Source organism: Motacilla alba, chromosome 15, assembly GCF_015832195.1.
Source record: "Motacilla alba alba isolate MOTALB_02 chromosome 15, Motacilla_alba_V1.0_pri, whole genome shotgun sequence".
Classification (NCBI taxonomy): domain Eukaryota; kingdom Metazoa; phylum Chordata; class Aves; order Passeriformes; family Motacillidae; genus Motacilla; species Motacilla alba.
In genome coordinates this window covers 3,791,999-3,812,222 of record NC_052030.1, presented here as the reverse complement: position 1 = coordinate 3,812,222, position 20,224 = coordinate 3,791,999, and the positions used below count along the sequence as shown (strand labels likewise).

General features: G+C 45.4%; 1 protein-coding gene across 1 annotated transcript; it reads left to right on the top strand.

Annotated features, from left to right (window-relative positions):
* Positions 1-1,002: 1,002 nt before the first annotated feature.
* On the top strand, positions 1,003-17,035 carry TMEM233 (transmembrane protein 233). Its single transcript, XM_038152939.1, has 3 exons — positions 1,003-2,321; positions 9,445-9,579; positions 15,180-17,035. The coding sequence occupies exons 1-3, from the start codon at positions 2,133-2,135 to the stop codon at positions 15,189-15,191; spliced, it is 336 nt and encodes a 111-aa protein (XP_038008867.1). The 5' UTR covers positions 1,003-2,132; the 3' UTR covers positions 15,192-17,035.
* Positions 17,036-20,224: the final 3,189 nt, after the last annotated feature.

Below are 20,224 nucleotides of genomic sequence, written 5' to 3'. Positions count from 1 at the left end.
CGAACCCAAGATGTTGCCTGAGGACCTCCTTCCTTTTCCTCACCTCGGTAAGTGGCTACAAGTCAGTGCCGTTTAAAATTTAATCAGTCTCATCCTAACAGGACACAGATCTTGGATTTTAACCCATCTTCTACACAAACCACTAAATTCAGCCACACTAGCTGCCTCCTGACAGAACCTTTATCTCAAGAACCTCTTAATGAGCTCTCATTAGCACAAATTGGCCCTGAATATCTCACCACTTCCTATCTCCTGCTTTCTCTGCAATCCATTAGCATCTGTTAGCAGCCTCGTTTGAACAATTAAACTTTACGGTTTCTAGAAACACACAAGAAACACCAGGTTCCACTATTAGATCTGTGTCTTTGAGAGACCTGGGAAGGCATTCACGCGGTCCAGCTTATCAGAGCCCAAATTCTACCTGCACTGCATTGTCCTCAGAGGAAAATTTAACATAAGTTGTTTATGTCACTGGTGACTCTGCCAGTCTCCGGATCACTCTCTCGGAGGTCCCCTGGAAAAGCACTAAAACTCAATGTCTGATGTTAAACAGGAAGAATTTACATCCTCTCCTCACAGCCCAGGATCATGTTTCTCCAGCTGATCTCTGCACACAACTTTGCCTTCTCCTCAGAGTCGATTTGCCACAACTTTTTGCTGTCCTTGTTTATGTCCATTTTGGATGGCTCAAACTGCCCTAAGCAGCTGGATTTTCACAGTCATGAGATAACAAATTCTTATTTTCCTGAGGGGCCCTGGAAGATGCTGATCCGTGGCAGAGGAAATGGACTCCATCCCTACAGAAATCAGCCCCAGCAGTAACTGTGTGGTGTGATGTGAACTGTTTTTCCTGCACTTTTCTGTTGACTGCGTTTAGAGTCCCCTGAGAACAAACAGATCAGAGATTTTACAGCCGCACAGAGCTTGTGCCTGAACATTAATGGCTACGTTGGCAAGCAGATGGGAGCTGGTCTTTCTTACTCTTTCCTAAAGATGTACCATCTTTTCTTTTGACATTTTGATAGATCAGCAGATTCTCACTGCGTGTTTTATTCCAGACATGCAGCTGAGAGATGATTAATGTCTGTGAAGGTGAAAACACTGCACCTTTATTCCTTATAAAAGTCTTTACTGTGTCACATCTTGTAGGATAACACCCAGAACAGGGAAACGGTGGCTCCATTCAAGTCTATTGCAAAACTCACGGGGATAAAAGTGTCTCATTCATAAAGCTGTAAGCACACCTTACTATTTTTTTTAACTTTAATTAATTAAACGCTCTCAGGACGAACGAGTGAGAGCAAAATCTCAACTTCAGCCTTCATCTGACCAAAAGTCTCTATTCTGCTGATACAGGTGTGAAGGTTTTTCTAGGACCATGTAGCAGAAACAGCCTGTTCCTTTCTCAGTGTAGGCTGCCATGTCATTTGTCACCAACTTGAAAACCATTATGGAAATAGATCTTTATTTACTTGTGGTTGTTTGGGGTTTTTTCCCCCATGTGTTAGGTTTTAGAGATAGTATTGATTTCCTTGCTCCCTTTCGTGCATCCCCCACAGTGGGTTTCACCTTACACATGTCATGTTCAGTAATAACAGACTAATTTGCTAAAAAACTTGACCTTAATGTTTTAAATTTGTTCGTTTCTGCTGCTCTTCAATGCTTTTGCTAAGTTCAGCGAGAGGCTGGGGTTAGGAGATGGCAAATTCCCTCCAGATGCGAGGGAATGGCTTCGCGGGCTGTACCCCGCTAGCTGAAGCGACGCTCGGGAACGCGAGTTTTCGAAGGCAGCGCAGCTCTCTCGGGGGCTGTGCAAATTCGGTTCAGCGCTTTAACTGCAGGCGCAGGAGTTCGTGCCGGCCGGAGCGGCCGCAGGCTGTGCTCGGCAGAGCCGGGGGCACTGCCGGGGCCGAGCGGGAGCAGCGCGGGGACCCCGCGGGCACCTCGGCAGGCGGCCTCGCCTCGCTGCTCTTCCCGTCGCTGCCGTGATCCCAGCGCCGCGCCGAGACCCGCGGCACCCCCGGCCCCGCCCGGTCCCGTCCCGGGGCGGCTCCCTTGGCCGGGCGCCGCTCGGTCCCGCCCGCCCGGAGCGCCGGGCTTTCCGCGCCGCCCGCCCGCCGCAGCGCAGCCCCATGTCCGCGCTCCCCGCCGGCGCCGACATCAAGCGGGCTCTGGAGAGCAGCCCCGAGACCAACATCGAGGATGAGCTGCCCGACGGGCCGCCGCAGCCGCGGCCCAAGAACTACCTGCTCCTCAGCATCCTCGCCTGCTTCTGTCCCGCCTATCCCGTCAACATCGTCGCCTTCGTGTTCGCCGTCATGGTGAGTAGCACCTCCGGCCCGGGCTCCGAGCGGCTGCCGCCGGCCCCGGCAGGGAAGGGGCGCACAGCCGCCTCGCAGCCGCTCGTCCCGGGAGCCTGCGGACCCTGGGCGAGGCGGCGAGCCCGGGTGCATCAGCAGCGCGGGCAGGGGGACCACCGAGCTGTCCCAGCAGCCATGGAAAACGTGGAGTGAAAGGCAGTTTCCAACAAGTTTTCACTGTCAGGTGGCAGGTTTATTCCAGTTGATGGGGTTTGTTACATCAACTAAGGTGCACGCTGAACTGGACACAATATCTGTGTGAAAGTGTCAGCCGGAGAACAGAAATCAGATTTGGTTTCTGCTTTAGCTAATCAAATAGAATAGGAGTGCCTTTTTTTCGGTAAACAGGCTCTTTGATACTATTTGTTAGAATAATACAGACGATGATAATGATTGTAGGTTGTTGGCAATTGCCCATGTAAATTGAGTATCGAACACACTGAGAGAACAGCCCTACTCCTACAATCCGAAATTGATACACATTGTCCTTAATAACCCAGCAATCCCCTTAACTTCCAAAGGATTGTTGGAACAGACTCTCCTTCTCCGAGTTAAAAGTTGCAGAGTCAGATCCAGAGTTTTCTAGTCATATACATGATCAGTGTTATCAGTAACACTGCAATGTATTTCTGTTGTTTAGGAGCTGGAAAAGGTTTAAAACATGTTGTGTATTTTCATCCTTTTCTCGACAGCCAAGCTGAGAAGGTAAGTAAAAATGTAGTTATTTCTTTTTGCAATTAAGTATTAGAATAGCTAACTATGTCTAAAATATCCCAAGGCATGCTCTTGTAAAGTGTGATAAGTGAAGACTGATGAGAAATCACATTGCTGAAGTTTTGAAAACTACTACTCCAAAGCCATTGTTCAAGCCTATTTTTTTTTTTACTTTTTCCTTATGTATTTATTTTCTTTGTTGTTACCTTAACTATACAATATGGTCTTTTCTTTATTTTGGGAAGGTTTGGTTCTGCTGGTACCAGGCATCCTTTCTGTCCATGGACCCTGAGGGTGCTATATAAAGTAATGAGAGCTGATGATCTGGGGCTGGGAGCGTCTGTTCCCTGTGACACTGCTTTCATCAAGATGCTGGTGCTGTACAGAAGTTAACTGTCAAGGACAGAATTTGGCCTCTAAAGATTTTTGCACCCCATATGGAGAAATCTCCACCCACAGCCTGGTTAAAGTTCATGCAGGCTTCCAGAGTCAGGCATCAGTAACTGTTACCAGGGGATATGAAGGAACCAGGGTGGGAAGAGCACTTCTGGAATGCTGTGCAGGTCTCAGCTGCCCACTCCCTTACAGGGGGAAACAAAAACCACACCAATGACCTCCCCTGTCTGGGAAGAGCTTCTGTTTCAACAGCATCCTACCTAAAACCTCTCCTTTTCTATAAAAATAGCATGTCCAACTGACCACAGCCTCACCCCCCTGCCTTTCCAAGCTGCAACCTGTAACTGCTGCATTATCCTCAGCTGCAGGCTCTGCATTTTAGCCTGTGCTGGTTTTATTTCCACTTCTGCTGGGCTCTGCACCCTCCCTCCCTCCCTCCCTTTCTCAGTTGGAGTTGCTAAGGGTTAACACTGAGATACAAGAGTGGGTTATTTTCTTTTCTTACAGAAGACACCTTTACAGTCTGCAGAGCTTACCTGAGACCTTGGGTCAGACTTAAAGAACCTCACAAGTGGATTTTCTACACATTTTCACTTCATAAAATGGACTTAAAAGGAAAAGTCCTACTGGCTTCTAGAGGGGGCATGGTTCAGCACCCTGTGTACCTGTGCCATGTCCTCCTTAACTGTTCTAAATTCAGACAATTTTTTCACTCTAAAAGTAGAATCTGGGCTCTAACACACCACCAAAATAAGTGACAGATTTGTCTTCAGTCTCTTCTGTCTCTTCTGCTGCCCCATTTACAACTCCAGCACTGGTTTCCTCACTCCTTTCTCACCTTTGGAGGCTCAAACCTCACCATTACAGATCTTACCTCCTTTACCTTATTTTCAGAAGAAACCTTTTGCAAGTTCTCCTTATTGCAATAATAAGTTTCCTTGTTCCTTACCTCTGTGTTTCTCATGGCAGGGGTCAGAGGAGAGCTGGTAGAAAGGGCATTACTGGCATCACTGCATTGCCCTGTTGGCCTTCCAAGAGCCCCCCTCCAACGAGCCATTGGCCACTTGCAGGATGAGCACTGCTTGACATTTTTGGCAAACGGGGTTCTGTTTTCCCCAGGACTCCTGGCTGTAGAATCACTGCTCACAATCCCCTTCTGCAGCCCCAGATGCCATCAGTTCTGCTCCTTGTGGCTTGCAGCAGCTGGGTCACTGTGAGCAGCCGTGTCACGTTTCTGTGCCATCAGCTGGCTCAGTCAGCCCCAGGGACACCTCCCTCAGCTCTGCCCTGCTCTTTCCCATACAGGTGTACCCACAGGCAAGAGCTTGGGGGCAGGTGCCAGGTCAGGAGGCTTCTGTGGCACAGGAGATTTCTCTGGGGTGGGGCTGGGGGTGGGCACTGTGTCACTGAGCTCTTTGGCTCCTTATCTGCGGTGGTGAACCCAAAGAGCTCTCACTGAGCTGCCAGCTGTGCCTGAGACCTGGCTGGGTGGACTGGCTGTGTCTGGCTCGTGGGGTCAGAGCTAGAGGGAGGCTGTGGAATAACTCTGGGAAATGAATCAGATCTTTTCAATGCCAGAACTGAGGTCTGACACTTGAACACGTTTTGTTGGCCTTTCTCAATACCACTCCCTTCAGCTGTCTTCATTTCAAAGATCCCTGAGTCAGACTAATTCTGTAATTCCACAGGGCCTTACATTTGTAACAACCTGCAAACAGTCTCTCCAAAGCTATTTCTCACTGATTTTTGCTCCAAACTCCCTCTTTCTGTTGACACATTTTTGTTTAATCATTTCCATGCCTCAAACAACATATGTGGTCAAGCTGTGACAATCTTGGCTCATCTGCCTCTGATAGTAACAGGTTCTCTGTCTGCATTTGTTGCTGTTGGATTCAGATCCCTTGTCTTTACATGGGTTTCCCTAAGCAGAGACAACAAATTAGAGGGTGGTGGAAGCCATGGGGACAGGAAAGGATGGACCTTGCTTTCTCAGGGAGCCACCTCTTCTAATTGGGATCCTAACAAGCCATGTGCATTGTGTTGGCTGTGGCCAGCTCAGTGACCAGCAGAGTGACCAGTGTTTCTGCATTTAGAAAGTTTACTTGCAGAGTTTATTACTTATACATCCCTTGTTAGGTAGCTTGTAGGTAGCTGGATATCTAGCACCATATGGGACAGCCTGTACTCACTTCAGGAATATTAAACAGCATATTTAATATTCAGGAATATTAAACAACAAGGCTCAGCAGCTGCTGTTGAGGCATTTTTGCATGGCCCTTGCCTTTGCAAACTGGTGGGTTTTTGTTTTTCCTCAGCAGCACCCTGCAGAGCCAGCCTGTTCTGAATTGCTCCCCAAGTCCCCCCCCCTTTGTGTTTCCCCGTGAGCTGATCCTACAGTGAGGAGTCACCCTGAGTCAGCAGGGCTCGTTCTTCCTTAGGGCTGAACTAGAGAGTGTCTCCTTTCCAGGTACAGCCAATTAAGGTTCACCCAGCCTGGCTTATAGAGCCCAGAAAATGCTGACCAGAGAACCTCAGTCTGGTCTGCCCAGATCTGTAAGAAATGTAGAGGAAGATTTCTGAAGTAACTCAGTGTTCTTTCATGGTTTTGCCATGATCAGTGCTCTGGGAGTGTGGAACAGAAAATACACATAAAAAGGGATTAATATTTTATAGCTAATTCTGCTATAAAATTTCTGTTCACATGAGGTCAAGTCACTTTATTGTTGAACTGAGGATGTTTTATAAATAGATGTCTGTGAACCTGGTGAAGTCACTGAGATTACTCAAGTAAATAAACAGCTGCAGAAGTGTGGCTTTAATTTACATTATGACTTCATAGCCAGTGAGGTAGCAGAAACCTGAGAAATCATATGGTGATAGGTTGAAAAGGGCTGAAATGTGTTTTAAAAGTTGGACAGACCAAATGCCTCATACAGATGCTGCGTTCTCAATATATTGCCCAACCCATTGGAAACAAATAGATGTAACAATGAAAGCTTTAACAGTTGATGTTATCTGTGTCTAATGTTGGAAACTGGAAACTTGACCAGGAGCCTTCGAAGCAGATGGAAGTAATGAATTTCAAAAACCTTTGCATCAGACCCCAACCACTCCCTCAAGCCTCTTATTTTTTTATTGAAGGCTTTCTAAGTTATTTCATTTGATTTAAACCTCTTCATAGAGAAACTTTGGTCTCCTTCCTGACTCTCCCAAATCCTATTCTTTATCATTAATGTTGTTTTCCTCCTCTTCATCGTGGATTTATATTAAAATGACATTATTTATTAAAGTTTGCACGGTGAATTATTTATGCAGTACCTGCAGAAATCACATGGACATTTTCCAGACTTCCTAAATCCATTAATAAAATAGCCCATAAATGCAAGCTGATGCTGTCAGCTCTTGCTTACAACTCTGTCTCACTTTTGAGACCGCAAGCCTGGAGCACTGAGGCGGTGGTGTCTGCAGAACCCCTCTGCAGATGCCATGCAAGGGGAGTCCTTTGCTGAAGGAACCCGTGGGTTTTGGGCTGTAAATCCCCCCGGCTAGCTTGGGATTTACGCCCGCACGGATCCTACATGGACGAAGTAAAGGACGAGAAGCGCTCTTTCTCCACGTGGTTCTGATGTCCTGTTTATTAGCTGGAAGGGGACATCTGCATCGTAGGGTTTCCAGGTGAAGAAGAGAGAGAGGGAACGCCCAACTCAAGGGACATTTATACCCGCGGAATGGGAGGCGGGGACAGAAGGCCACACCAGTGGGGAGGGGCGAAGGGAGGGGCTTCAAGGGACAAGACCACAGGTACAAGACCTCAGGTGTATCTGAGGGATACACCATCTGAGGAAAGGGGGGAAACATTTGTATAACACAACACCCAGTGCAGTATCCAAATAACAATCTAGTGCATCACAACACTTTGCTAAGAGGGAAGCACAAAGTCCAGGGCCAGGGTGTCTGTGGTGCTTCTCTGTGTTTCTCCCTGCAGCCACAGTGGCATTGGTGGTTGTTGGCAGGAGGTCAGTCTGCTCAAGGCCAAGCTGAGCTGTGTTTCTCCTCATAACCCTTTTAAAGACCTTTCCAAATGTACTTTGAGAGAGCTCCTCTGCAGCCAGGACTGCTGGGGACAGTGGAATGGCTTAGGTGAGAGGACTGTGCCAGCCCCCTTTGTAGCAGGATCAGAGCTGGCACTGTCCTGTTTGACTGTGTGCCTGTGTCCATCTCTCTTTTCCATCTCTGCCCTCTTTCCCCGTTATGTGCTTTCCAACCTCAATGAAACCTGACAGCACAGCAGAGGTATTAGTGATATTCTTTGGGGACACAAACAAAAGAAATGTTTGGGCATGTGGGCTTCCAGGAAGGGAAGAAATGTATCTGTGCTCTCTTTCAGGACATGAGTGCATCAGCATCTCAGCCTTTCATAGACTCCAGAGAATAAGTACCTGCACTTATCCTTGAGATGCAGTTCTAGGAATGCAGGCTGTGTTGCACTGGGACTGTCTGGGCTGGGCTGATGCTCCTGCAGTGCTGACACCACGAGTGCACCCAGCCCATTAGCTCTGTGTGCTCACTAATTGACAGAGCACGCACGTCATGCCCCTCATTGCTTTCCTGCTTGGGAGAAATGGCTCTACAGCAGTGCTTGGTGTGCTCTGAACTTCTTTCCTTTCCTGCCCTCCACAGTCTCAGCTCTTCACTCTGTTGTTGTGTTTGCTGCAAAAAGTGATTTACAGCTGAAGCACTTTCATTATGGCACTTGGTGATACCTCATACAGTCGTTTTCTAGAGACAATCTGAATTCTTTAGTCCAGAGAGCAGTTAATTTGATCAGGTCCCCATATCTCTCCCCCTACTCTTCCCATTTCTCTGATACTTCCTGAAATAAATACAAGATACTAAAAACCACATTGTGACTAATCTGATTCCCTGAGGAAGTATGCTGAGTTCAATAGTGAAATCTGATCAAGAAATCTGGATTCAGTGTTATGGTTTATGAACTCACATTCTCATGATTTTACAGAAGAATTCTTAGGAATAATGCCCTTTTTAATGCTTTAATAGCATCTCATTCTTGGGAAAAAAATCTACAAACTGTGTTTAGACTCATATACTACAGTTCTTTGTGTGGTTCACTGAATCTTTTCCTTTAAAAATGGTTTGGTTAAACCAAAAATTAATTCAGAAAATCCTATAGTCTGTCTCACAAAAGCCTAGAGGGTCAGAATGGTCTATCACACATTGCAATCTGAGCATGCAATGAATGTAAAGCATCTGCTAAGTCATAGGTGGGTAGAGAGAAACTCCAGTCTCTTGAGATAATATGGGGATATCTGATGCACACCTCAGGATGGATATGATAATAATTATCAGTGTCCTAGAGAAATGCAAAGGAGCACAACTTCTAGCCCACGAGGATGGCATTCAGATGTTTTGTTCAGATGACCTATATTTCTTCAGTTTGTATTTTTCCCACCACTAGCAAACTACCTATTAATTCTTCAAACTTCGTTTGGAAAAGTAAAATATTGGAAAAAATAGGTAATTAGTAAGCTCTTTAAAGTTTTGCTGAGACTTTCTCTTAAAATGCAGCCTATTTATGCTCTTTTTTATGCTTATAGTCTTGTAAAGCAAGACTTGTAAATTTATCTCACTGCTAGTGAAGTGGCCAACTAACAATTCCCATATGCTACAAAACTATTTCCAAAGATAAAAGCCACTGGTTTATGCAAGTGGGTGGATATTGGTTTGACAGCTTTTATGCTGGTGTGTATCATATGAACAGAGCCCCACCACTGAAAAAAAAAAGAGCTGTAGCTTCAATGAAAGGTACTGAAAACGAGTGGAACAGAAAATTGTACTCCCTGCTTACTTGGCAGTGGACATTGATTTGTTCTGTTGGTTCACAGCTGCCACGCTGCTTTGCCAACAGGTTTCTGTTTGAAAGGAAGAGCTGTGATTCCCTGTTTGCCCTCTGCAGGCTCTGAACAGTTACAACCAGGGGGACATAGAAGGCTCCAAGCGGCTGGGTCGCAACGCGCTCTGGGTGGCCGTGGCCTCCATCATCATCGGTCTCGTCATCATCGGCATCTACTGCGTGGTCCACTTCACAACGGTGAGCAAGGGCTCTCACAGCCCTCTCTGCAGGGCCTCCAGAGCTCCAAGGACTGCCACAACCACCTCTCTTTATCTATTTAGGGATGCACGTATGCTTTCCAAAAGAATTTTGTAGTGTTTTGCGCTGTAGAAAATGCTGTTGTCGGTGGTTAAACACAAGCGACTGTGTCTTAGCAGCAGGTGGTTTTCTAGAAACTCTTGCAGCTCCAATATGTTTTTCCAATTTTGGCCAGTTGCTTTTTGGTTTTCCTCCTCCTAAGCTTCACCATCTTTCAGATCAAGTGGCCTGAGATCTTTAAATTTCAGGTAAGAGAGTCCCCAGGTGCTAATTTTCAGTCTCACGGTCTGGCCAACTGATCTTTTAGCTCTGCAAGGAGGAGACAACAGTCAGTTACTCTCCTACTGTTTGACAGTAAAGCAGATGACCAGAACTATATCAAAAGTGACCACAAATGTCATTCTGACTTGTGTCTCTGTGGGGTAAGGCTCTTCACTCTCCATGCTGTGTTATTGTCCTCCCTCATCCGCAATAATAGAAACAAAGCTCAACAAATGAATCCCTGGGGTTACCCAGATGGATTACTGGAAAAGAGTCCAAAAGCAATTGAGGGTATTGATAATCTTTCTTAAGGTTGTGCAACAATATGTTCTTTTCTCCACAATTCTGTGCACTTCCCATTAAAATAACCAATTTAAATGAATTTATTATTGGCTGGTTTGGTTGGAGGGCATTTCAGTGCACTGTACAAACTTATGCATAAGCTATAAACAGAGAACACCCCATTTACTACTGAAATGAAGACATCTCTGGAGACTGGAATGCAGTAACTGGTTAAACATGTACAGCATTTTCATACAAAATTTGAAGTGCAACATATTGAGCTGCAGGGAAGTTACTGGACAGGGGGTCCAGCTCTGTGGGATATTATTAAATGGTGCTGCACACTCTGAGTGTACTGTGCATTCATTAATTTTCTGTGCATTTTGCAAGCAAGAGTCTTGGTTCAGCTTGCGTTCAGCTCATTCAGCACTGGCAGATTTAAACCCAAGGCCCTTCAGGCTGGGGGTGCCAAGTTTAGTAATTGACAGCAGCAGTAAATTCCACCACTGTACTCATAATTTCTCAGGCAAGGAGAGCAGCTCAGTTATTTTTTCAAAGTAGGGGAGGGAAGAACAGTGTAAGGAGTGGCAGACAGCACTGGCCTGAAGCATTCACAGTGACCAGGCAGCAGTAAACCAATATAATACAAATTCATTTTTCTTTTGAGGACGTTTTAAATTTGGTTTTGGTTCTGGGTTTTTTTTTAAACAGAAAACTCTGTTGGGTGGAAGCAGCCAGGTGTCTGGGAACCCTCAGAACACTGCTGGGATATTAATTTCTGTACCTAGTTTCCACAGAGCTTTATTGGCCAAATGGTGCCATGATTTTTGTGAGGAGTCCAGGTTTACTGGATTCACTCTGCTCTCTGCCTTTCCAGCCTCTTCACTGCTCCCCTTCTCCCTCTCACTTGTCACCCTCCAAAAAGCCTTCGCTTCTAAGAAAGGATTTGATGGCAGCAACAATCTTTTGATGTGAAAATGAGGGAACAGAAGCACCCAGCTGGTCTTTCCACTCTCCATGCTTACCTGGGTCCCCTCTGTTGCCTTACTCTTGGACATTTTTACTTTATACTAAATTGTCTTAGTCTGACATTCCAGTACTGTGAACAGCTTTGCACACTCCATTCAGTGACCTCACACCCATCTGTGCCTTTCTCATGATAATTTACTGACAGCCACTTGGCTGAAGTGATTGTAAATTCATTCTATGCTAACTTTAATATATGTTTCAATATCAGTAAGGTAGCACAAAATAGCCTTGATACAAGAATATGGCAGATTTATTTGATCACCATTAAGCACAGATTTAACGTTTCCATAACCTACACATGCATTTTTCCTGGAAGTTAGACTTCAGCAATATGTATGAAAAGCTTAACCCTTCCAAGATTGATTTCTGTACTTTATCCACTTGAAATTAATCAGATACCACAGTACCCAGCTCTTCCTGCTGACATTCCTTGTGCCTTCTTTTGGTCTTCAAGGGATAACAAGTCTCACTCCCAATTACTTCTGGGAGATAGTGCTGCCAGTGTCAAAGATGCAAAGTGTACTGAGAACTCGAGTTCTCTTCCACAACATCCAGCCTCCGAGAGGCAACAAAAGTGAGACATCCAAGTCAGGTTGGGGGGGAGGTTGTGGAACTTGAGTCAGGCTCAGGTGGCTCTGAAGCCTCCTTCAAAACAACTCCACATGCCTCAGCCAGGAGAAGAATATTGAGTCAGGGGTGTTGAGGGTAGAAATGGGAGAAGTTGCAGAGAGAGGAAGAGCAGGAAATTCCTGCTTTGAGCAAACAACGATTTTATACCACCAATAATACTCCCAAATGTACCCCCAATAATAGTGCCAGACTTGGGAAGAGGAAGGCCCTTTCACTTTTCAGAAAACTCCTACTTCCAAGTGTCCTCATGTGCCTTCCTTGGTTTGTTCAGTCACAGAGGAACAGTAGCACAGGAATAACAGCAGCCAACTCCTATGTCTGCAGGGAAGAAACAGCCTTGACTTCTCATTTTGAAGATTTACTCAGAGCTAAGTCAGCTCGGGGCTTCTCCTGCTGCCTTGGAGACCCTCGTTCGTCTCGAACACTGGCATGTTATCTTTAGCAAACATATATTAAGATATGTAGTGATACATATTTATATCCTGGAACAGGGTCCACCCAGCACTTGGGAACCATCTGTGTTCTGCAGTCATGCCCCTAAATGTAGGCAAGGGGAAGCCGTCACTTGCATCACTGGAGCTGACAGCCCAGCAATAAAACTTGTGTGTCCTGATCAGTGTAGAGTGGTGTGCCCCTCGTCGTGCTGAGGACTCTGAGTGCAGAGCTGTGGTGTGTGTGAGATCAGGGCTGTGCCTCATCCCACACTGGGCCAAATTTATTCTTCCTCTTCCCCATTTGCTTTTACCCTCCCGTCACCTTCCCCTGTGCCCCTGCCTTGCCAGTCCTGAGTGCTGAGTTACATTTCCAGGCCTTGCTCAGATGTAACTTTAGCTGGTATTTGTGTCACCACAGTCTGGCCCTGCATGTGTGCCTCAGGCATGTTGTCCATCAAGAACTGCAGTGAGAAATGGGATGGATTTGCCTTCCCTGAGGGGACACCACCATGACCTGGAGCAGGGCAGGGCTGTGTGCCACAGCCTGTGTGTGCCATACCCTGTTTGCTCCCACCCAGTGCCACTGTTCTCATCATGCTCCTCTCAGAAACCTTTCCTGCACAGGCTTGGAGTCAGCCTTCCTATCCCTTGGCATTTCATTCAGCAAAAGGGGGTGATTTAGTCAGTCAGTGAGGGCTCTCAAGTAATTTACAATCTGTGTTTTCAGAGCAGCCTCGACGTTTTTGAAGCAGATTCCCAGTTCTGTTTTGTTTTGGATTTTGCTGACATGAGACGTCCTCAGATTACATTTGAGACATTTGAGTTCTGCTGGCAGGGTTCAGGGAAACAAAAGCCTGGGCTGGATCCTCCTTACTTAAGTGAAGGAGATCCTAGGTACCCCAAACCCTCTTCTTAACTGGATCTAAACATGCCATATTCCACTTCATGCTGCCATGTGAGTAGTTCAGAACAATATTCAGCTCCTCACAGCACATGCTTGTAGATCACCTCCTGTGTCTGAGTGACATTTTGCAGTGCTGTTCAGGGCTGAGCTAGAGCTCACACGAGTTTTGCCACCCAGTTGAGCCACAAGGCATTTCATGTACAGCCCACGTCTTCTGTGCTCCTCTCTTGTGGACTTCTGCAGTCTAGACAAGTAGGAGTGAGCCAACCAGAAATGTGGAGGATGAGTGAGAGGTGTAAGAGAGAAATAAAAACTTCAGTAGACTGAGACAGCAAAAGTTTTGCTCTGAGGAAGGAAGCCAAAACACTGTGACTTTGGAATTTTATGCACTATGATATTTCAATGCTTTCGTAGAGGAGCCTGAACTTCTGACCCCTTCTTTAACCTCACTTGATTTAGAACTTTGCCCCAGGGAAGCCACAGAAATGCCACCTGTCAGCGTGGCTTCCAAGGAACACAAAGCCAGCCAGGCTGTGAGGAAAGCACCAGCTCGCACTGCTCAGAATCAGAAGGGTTTTAAATCAAGCACATGTGCAGTAATGTAGCACTGGTAATTCCAGGTAGAAGGAAAAGGAGTGTTCAGACTGTGCACCAGGGACAGATATATTCACTGTACAGTTTCCTCACCAACTTAGAAATAATTCTTCAGGAGGAAAAGGAGTGCAAGATTACTTTTAATGTCTCTGCTGTCCTGTTCCTGAGGCTCTCAGAAGCCTTGCAGACATTCCACTCAGTGACTGCCTGGCTTTTAGAGACAGAATAAGCTGAAGACCAGCACAAGGACAGGGATTACTCAGTCAGCCTCCAGATCTTTACACTGGTCATCCTGTCCTCTGCACCTTACCATAAAAACAGACAAGTCAGGGTCTTGTGCTGAAGGGATTGGCCTGCCAGTGAGGGATGGAGCTCCAAGCCTAAAGTCAGGGCCTTCCTGTTCTTTAATTCTTGGTGTCCACCCAGCCAGGGAGCTCATACTCCTGCTTTTCTATTGTAAGGGCACATACTGATTATTTCCTTGATCCTTACCTTATTTTACTGGATTTGTGAAAACACAGGAGCCTAAAGTCCTCTACCTGTCTCTCAAAGCATTCCCTCAGCTGGGAGGCTGAGCAGTGGAACAGTGTGCAGGTGCACAGACAATGTGGTTACATCAGCCTGACTTCCTTAGCAAACCACATGAAAAATCCTGGTCCAGCAAGAGCTGTTTCATCTGTGCACAGAGGAGATGTTCCCACAATGGATTCTACCCAGTGGAGCCATGAGTAGCATCCAAGAGACAGCCAGCAAAGGCATTAATGCTGTCTGCAGGATATATTTACTGGGCAGTGCCTCGGGTCCCAAATCCCTCCTTGAGGAGCTGCTAGAATGTAGCTGCCTGATGGAGGAGATCCTCAGATTCCAGCAGAACCCAGAATCCAGGGATGGGTCAGGGCATCCATGGGTATTATCTGAGAGCTTTCCCCTGCACAAGAATTTGAGGGAACTCCTCAGATCCTTCCTCTCCTAATACAGATGCACAGGACAGGTTTCCCAGTCCTTTTAAGCATGTTGTGTGCTACTGTGGGATTTACCAAGTTCTCCACTGCTGGAGGGTCGTTCTTGTCTGACTGCTATATGTACCACTCCAAAGAAGCAGAGATGCTGTTGACTTCATGAATCTTTGTCAAGTAAGAGCCTATTTCCTGGAATGAAAGGCCCTGATTTGCATTGATTCAGGTAACCCAGTTTAAAAATTCAGATGACCAATGCCATTAGAAACTCAGCTCTTTGAATCAAAACTGTATTGAGCTGCTAGTCTGCAGGGATGTTTGTTAAGAGAACAAGTACCACTAATGTGGCATAATGTATCCATTATATCTGTAGAATTAATAATTTAAACTCACAGGGCAAACTCTCTGTCTTCTCCTCCTTTAAACACACATATTTCTGTGTCCTTGCAGCATGCTATCTGAAGACCAGGACTGCACTTGGATGATATCAACATGTAAACCTCTGGAGGGGGAAAAAGAAGAGATGGAAGCCGTTCCAGACTGTTAGCTCTGACCCTACAAGTCTGCAGAGGCATGTTGCTGGTGAACGAACTAATAGCCCAGTTAGTTAATCAGCATGGCGTGACCAGGTTTTCAAAGTTATTTATTTATAAGACATCTCAGTATAAAGCAGCATTTTGTCTTTTACCCTAATGTGTAATGAGACCTTGCCCTAAAAAAAAATCCATTTTCTTTCTCTTTTCCATGGAATGTATGCTGGATCTGTGATGTTCCTTGGCTGAGCCCAGCCAGACAAAGCCAACATATCCAGACTGTTTGTGGTGCACGGTGTAAGATCTGATACACAGCCCACTGAAGCTAGTAGGAGAACTCCTGTTACTTCTGGCAGATTTTGGATCAGGCCATTAAGGATTATTTCATTACTTTAAAATAGTCTCAACATGACACAACTGTACCTATGGGTTTGTGATTTTATCCTGCTCTGTGATTTTATAACGCTGTGGGCACACTCTGACTTAGCAGCTGCTTCCTTTTGTCATCCTCAGCTTTTAGAACTTTACCTTGGATTTTTAAACACCAGGGACCGATTTCAATCACTTGATTATTAAGAGAGACTCTTCTTCCATAGCATTCATGTTTTTATTAATTATTTATTTTTGTTTTGTTGTCTTTCATTGTTGCACTCCCTTGACTTAGCTCCTGTCCCGCATTAAATTTGCACTGATCATATTTTCCTCTTTAAACCTCCTATATGTAAAAAGTTCCTATTTTTTTATCTGACAAAAGATCTTCTTTTTAAACAGATGTCCTTCATCCCTTTGTTGCTGTGCTTCTAGCAAGGCACACAGTTTCATTGTGTTCTGCTTTCTTCATGTGGGTTTTGTTTAGCTCATCCTCTCATCTCTATGACTGGTCTGTGTATCACTGCAGTTAGAGATGGACAGACTTCTGCACCTCTGCCCAGTTACAGACACACTTCCTGATCCTGAGACACTACTCAGCGAGCAGCCTCAGGTTCCAGAATTGATGACCTCTAAATTACTGCAGTTTCTTGATACCTTGTGAAAATCTAGCATGGGACAGCTGTTTTTATTAGCTGTTTCACAGAATACAATTGTTTTGTCACACAACTATTCCATGTTAAAAGGAGTGAGCTCTGGTGAGCATTAAGATGTGGCTGCATCCTCAGCAGTTGCTGCTCTGCTTTATTACCACATTTCCAAGCGAGCTGTGCCAACTTCCACTCCCTCTCCCTGCACCAACATCAACCTGGAGCAACTGCCCAGAAATCCAGGGAGTTCTGCAGGTGCAGGTGAGAGAAGAATCATCTGTCAGGAGTTCAACAGCCTATTAAAAACAAAAACAAAAACAAAAACAAAAACAAAATCCTCTCAGAAACCTTTACTTGTTAAAGCATATGCCTGGAAGTAGCATGGTTTTGGGTTTTTTTTGTGCCTTGATACTATATTTTCAGTGTGCTTTTTCGCTTTCCTTCCTGCCAAATTCTGTTTTTCATTGAAGTCAGTGAAGCATTGCCTCTCCTTAATTACTGCAGTATTAAACTTCACAAACACTGGTGAAGTCAGCTGATTTATTAAGCATTTACACTGATCAGATTTGTCCACATGGGAATCTTGCTACTGATTTTGATGATCCCAAGAACTGGCTGTTCTGTGAACTCCTCTTTGGTTTTTGAATACTATTTTAATGGTCTGATATGTCTTGTGGGACTTTTAGTAGCTTGCCTTATTATCAGATATGATAGAAATGTCATTGACAAGTGGAATAAAATTACTTTTAATTCATGTCTGTTCTGGTATGTGGAAAGTGTCTTTCCTAAGTTTTGTTTCCTCTTCTACTGGAAAGAGTAATATCCCTTTTTCTAACCCCTTGGACAGTTTCAGAATGAAGTGAATCACAGCAAAAAGGAGGTTTCCAACGTTATGTGGGCACCAGAGGATAGGGAGAGGCAACTTGAAGTATTTTTTTAACTGTCTGACAAGGGTTGAGATCAATAGGAGCTAGACACCTGACTTGTTCAGAAGCTTTTGAAAACCATACTGGAAATCTAACTTGCATCTTGTTCCTCATAAATATCTTTGAAGTCTCACTCTTAATATAATTGAGAATTGAGCCATTTTACCTTCAGTGCTTCTGAAGATAAATGGTAGTACCTTACAGTGCTATTGATTGGTATAAAAATAAAGGCTTTATATTAAACCACTTAATGTGACAGAGAGGAGAGAATGCAGCAATTCTTCTAATGTCCTTAGTGCTTCTGTGTCACAGGTAATCTTATTTTTGCTTTACTAATGTATTGGTATCGGTTCTCTTCATTTATTTATGTTTACATAAATTTTCAACCATGTTTGGGAAGTGCAGCTTGTGCTGGAAAGAGGTATGGTCCTCGTACAACCACATTGTTCTGATGTAGGCGTGACAGAGACATCCCAAAGCAGGCAGCACACACAGGGAGCCTAAATGTCATTTTAGTGCCCAAATCAGCAAGGCTCTAGTGCCAGCAGTGGGTGTGGAAGGCAGAATGCAGGTGTCTGACTGAGGAATTTGTGCTTGCTCCATATTTAGAGGGGCATGTATACAAATTTCATTATCTCTGACAGCTCTGGAAACTACCTGTTCTTCAATGTCATGCATCTAGATTTGGATTTGGTCCATTATTCTGCTTTGGACCTACCTTTTTTGAGAGGAAAAAACCCCTGATATATCTGTGCTGAATGATGTTATTTGATGAAACAGAGGGAGGTGGGAAGCAGTAAGATGTATTTCAACTCAACATCTGTGTCCTGGGTGCATGAACAGTCTTCCTTCTGCAAAGCTGCTTCAGGCTTCCATTTTTTGGACACAGTGTCCTCGCACACTGAAGGCACCAACTAATACCTTAAGTCCAGCTCCCTTTTCTTTCCTGCACATATTACAGGCAGAGACAGATGGCAACTTGAAATTGCTGGCCTCAGCTCCTGGATCATGTTGGCACCTTTGGCTTCTTACAAGGCAGCTGCATTCTGCAAAACAGCCCAGTGCACGTATCTTGATATGTAATCCTAGAAGAGGCTTCTAAATATAAGTGGGGGTTCTTTGCTGCTGTATGAAGGGGGTCAGCCAGACACTCAAAATGTGGTGTAAGTTTCTTCAGATTGCACAAAAACCAAATTATCTCGGGGTAATATGAAATTAAATTCTTGAGGTGCCTCCCTGCAGTCACACCCAGGGGTTTACAGCTTTCCCCTAAAGATCAGCACCGGCTCTTCAATTTATGTGGTTGCAACCAGGATCCATGAGTGGTGAGGCTGCAGAAGTTGTAGCTTTTGGACCCTATCTTTGGATATGTGCTCACAGTGTGTTTTGCCTCTCAGCCTGGAAATAGGTTGTGTCTGATTGCTGCCACAGTGTCCCTCACTCTCAGCATCTCTCCAGGTGCCTTTGCTGAAACAGTGTGCAAACACCTCTCTCTAGGCTCATTTCCTCCCCTGCACCCTAACTTGGTCTGCCAGTTATTTATTACTGATTGCCTCAGAAGGGGGAAGATGGAGTCATCTCCCCCATTAGTTTTTACTTTGTATGTTTGTGTGTGCACACATGCCAGAAGAGTTGAAGGGTTGAATTCCCAAAGGCAAGTAAATACAAGGAAAGTCACTGGATTGATGGGGGCCAAGCTGGTTAGAAACATCCTGGTTACCTGACAGCTGTTCAGGAGCCTTTGTGGAAGGTGGAGTCCATATCACCAAACCTCAAACAGATGTGGAACAGTTGCTGCCTGACCCCCAGCTTTCTGAGACAGCCCTTGGTCTCCACAGGCAGCACCTTCAGGCTCAAAAACCACCTAAATGTTGGTTTCCTCTTACAATCCTCCCACCTCCAACCTCATTTTGAACTATCAGGTCTCGGGAGGTGTGCAGTGTTGGAGCAGAGGAGGGATGCAGTGGTGTGTGAGGGATTTCTTCTGCGCACTCCCAACTTTCCATTTCCCAAGCACAACGGCATGTTCTGCACGCACAGCAGGACACACGTCCCTGAGATGGGACTGAGCCTCTGAGGAGGCTGCCCAACCTCCTCTGCTGCACTCCCTGCCAGCCTGGCAAAGTGGGCTAAACCCACAAGTGACCTAAAAGGAGGAGGGGGCCTGGAAACAGATCAATCGGCCACTGCAAAGAGGGAGGAACAAATTTGGGACCCCAAGACATAGTAAGAAATTTACTCTGTCTTGAACTCTGGGGTAAGTTCTATTCTGTTCCCACGCAGCTCACTCTCCACAGCACACAAGCTGCAAGAAGCACTTGCTCATGTGTCCTTTATAATGTGATTTATGGCATGTGTGAATCTGATCTCCCAGCTCACATCTGAGGATGGCTCCTCTGGGTTTGTCATCTCTCGCTGTAGGGCTGAGTCAGCTTCCACACCACTTGCAAAGACTTCTCTTTGGCTAAATAAGCTTGCATCATGTCAAGGGAAAAGAACTTTTCCAGATATCAATGGATTCTTCAGGACTTTGAACTGCACAGCCTGAGGCTGAAGGCCGCTGCAATTCTTTTTTGACACCTACTCTGAGGTAAGAGAAGGGGAAACTCCACTGGAAGTGAAGAATCCAGACCAAAGCAGGCTGTGTGGTCATGGTGAGCCATGGCAGCCTCATCTTCACTTTTCAACCAGTATTCAGTGGGGGCTTAATTGCCTTTTGATTTTAATCAAATAATAAAAGAGATAATCTAAATAGTGAAAATGAGAGATTCTGGCCCAAAGCAGGGTGTTTGGTGAGTGTCATCCCTGACTTCTGTGCCTGAAAAGCTTGTAAGGTCACTCTTCACCCCATCTAATCCAAGACATGCATTCCCCTAACACAGGTCTGTCCTGACCTCAGACCTATCCTGTTTGGTTCTTACTCTCTTTTAAAATGAGTCAGCTGATAGAGAGGGATGGTAAGTGATATCTCCAAGGGGGTAGAATGACTCAGTAGCAAAGATGTCCCTTCACTTGAC

Excerpts from the sequence above, each read along its gene's own strand:
- TMEM233 (XM_038152939.1), top strand. The coding sequence starts at position 2,133 with ATGTCCGCGCTCCCCGCCGGCGCCGACATCAAGCGGGCTCTGGAGAGC. Across the intron at positions 2,322-9,444 it reads CCTTCGTGTTCGCCGTCATG|GCTCTGAACAGTTACAACCA; the intron begins GTGAGTAGCACC and ends TGCCCTCTGCAG.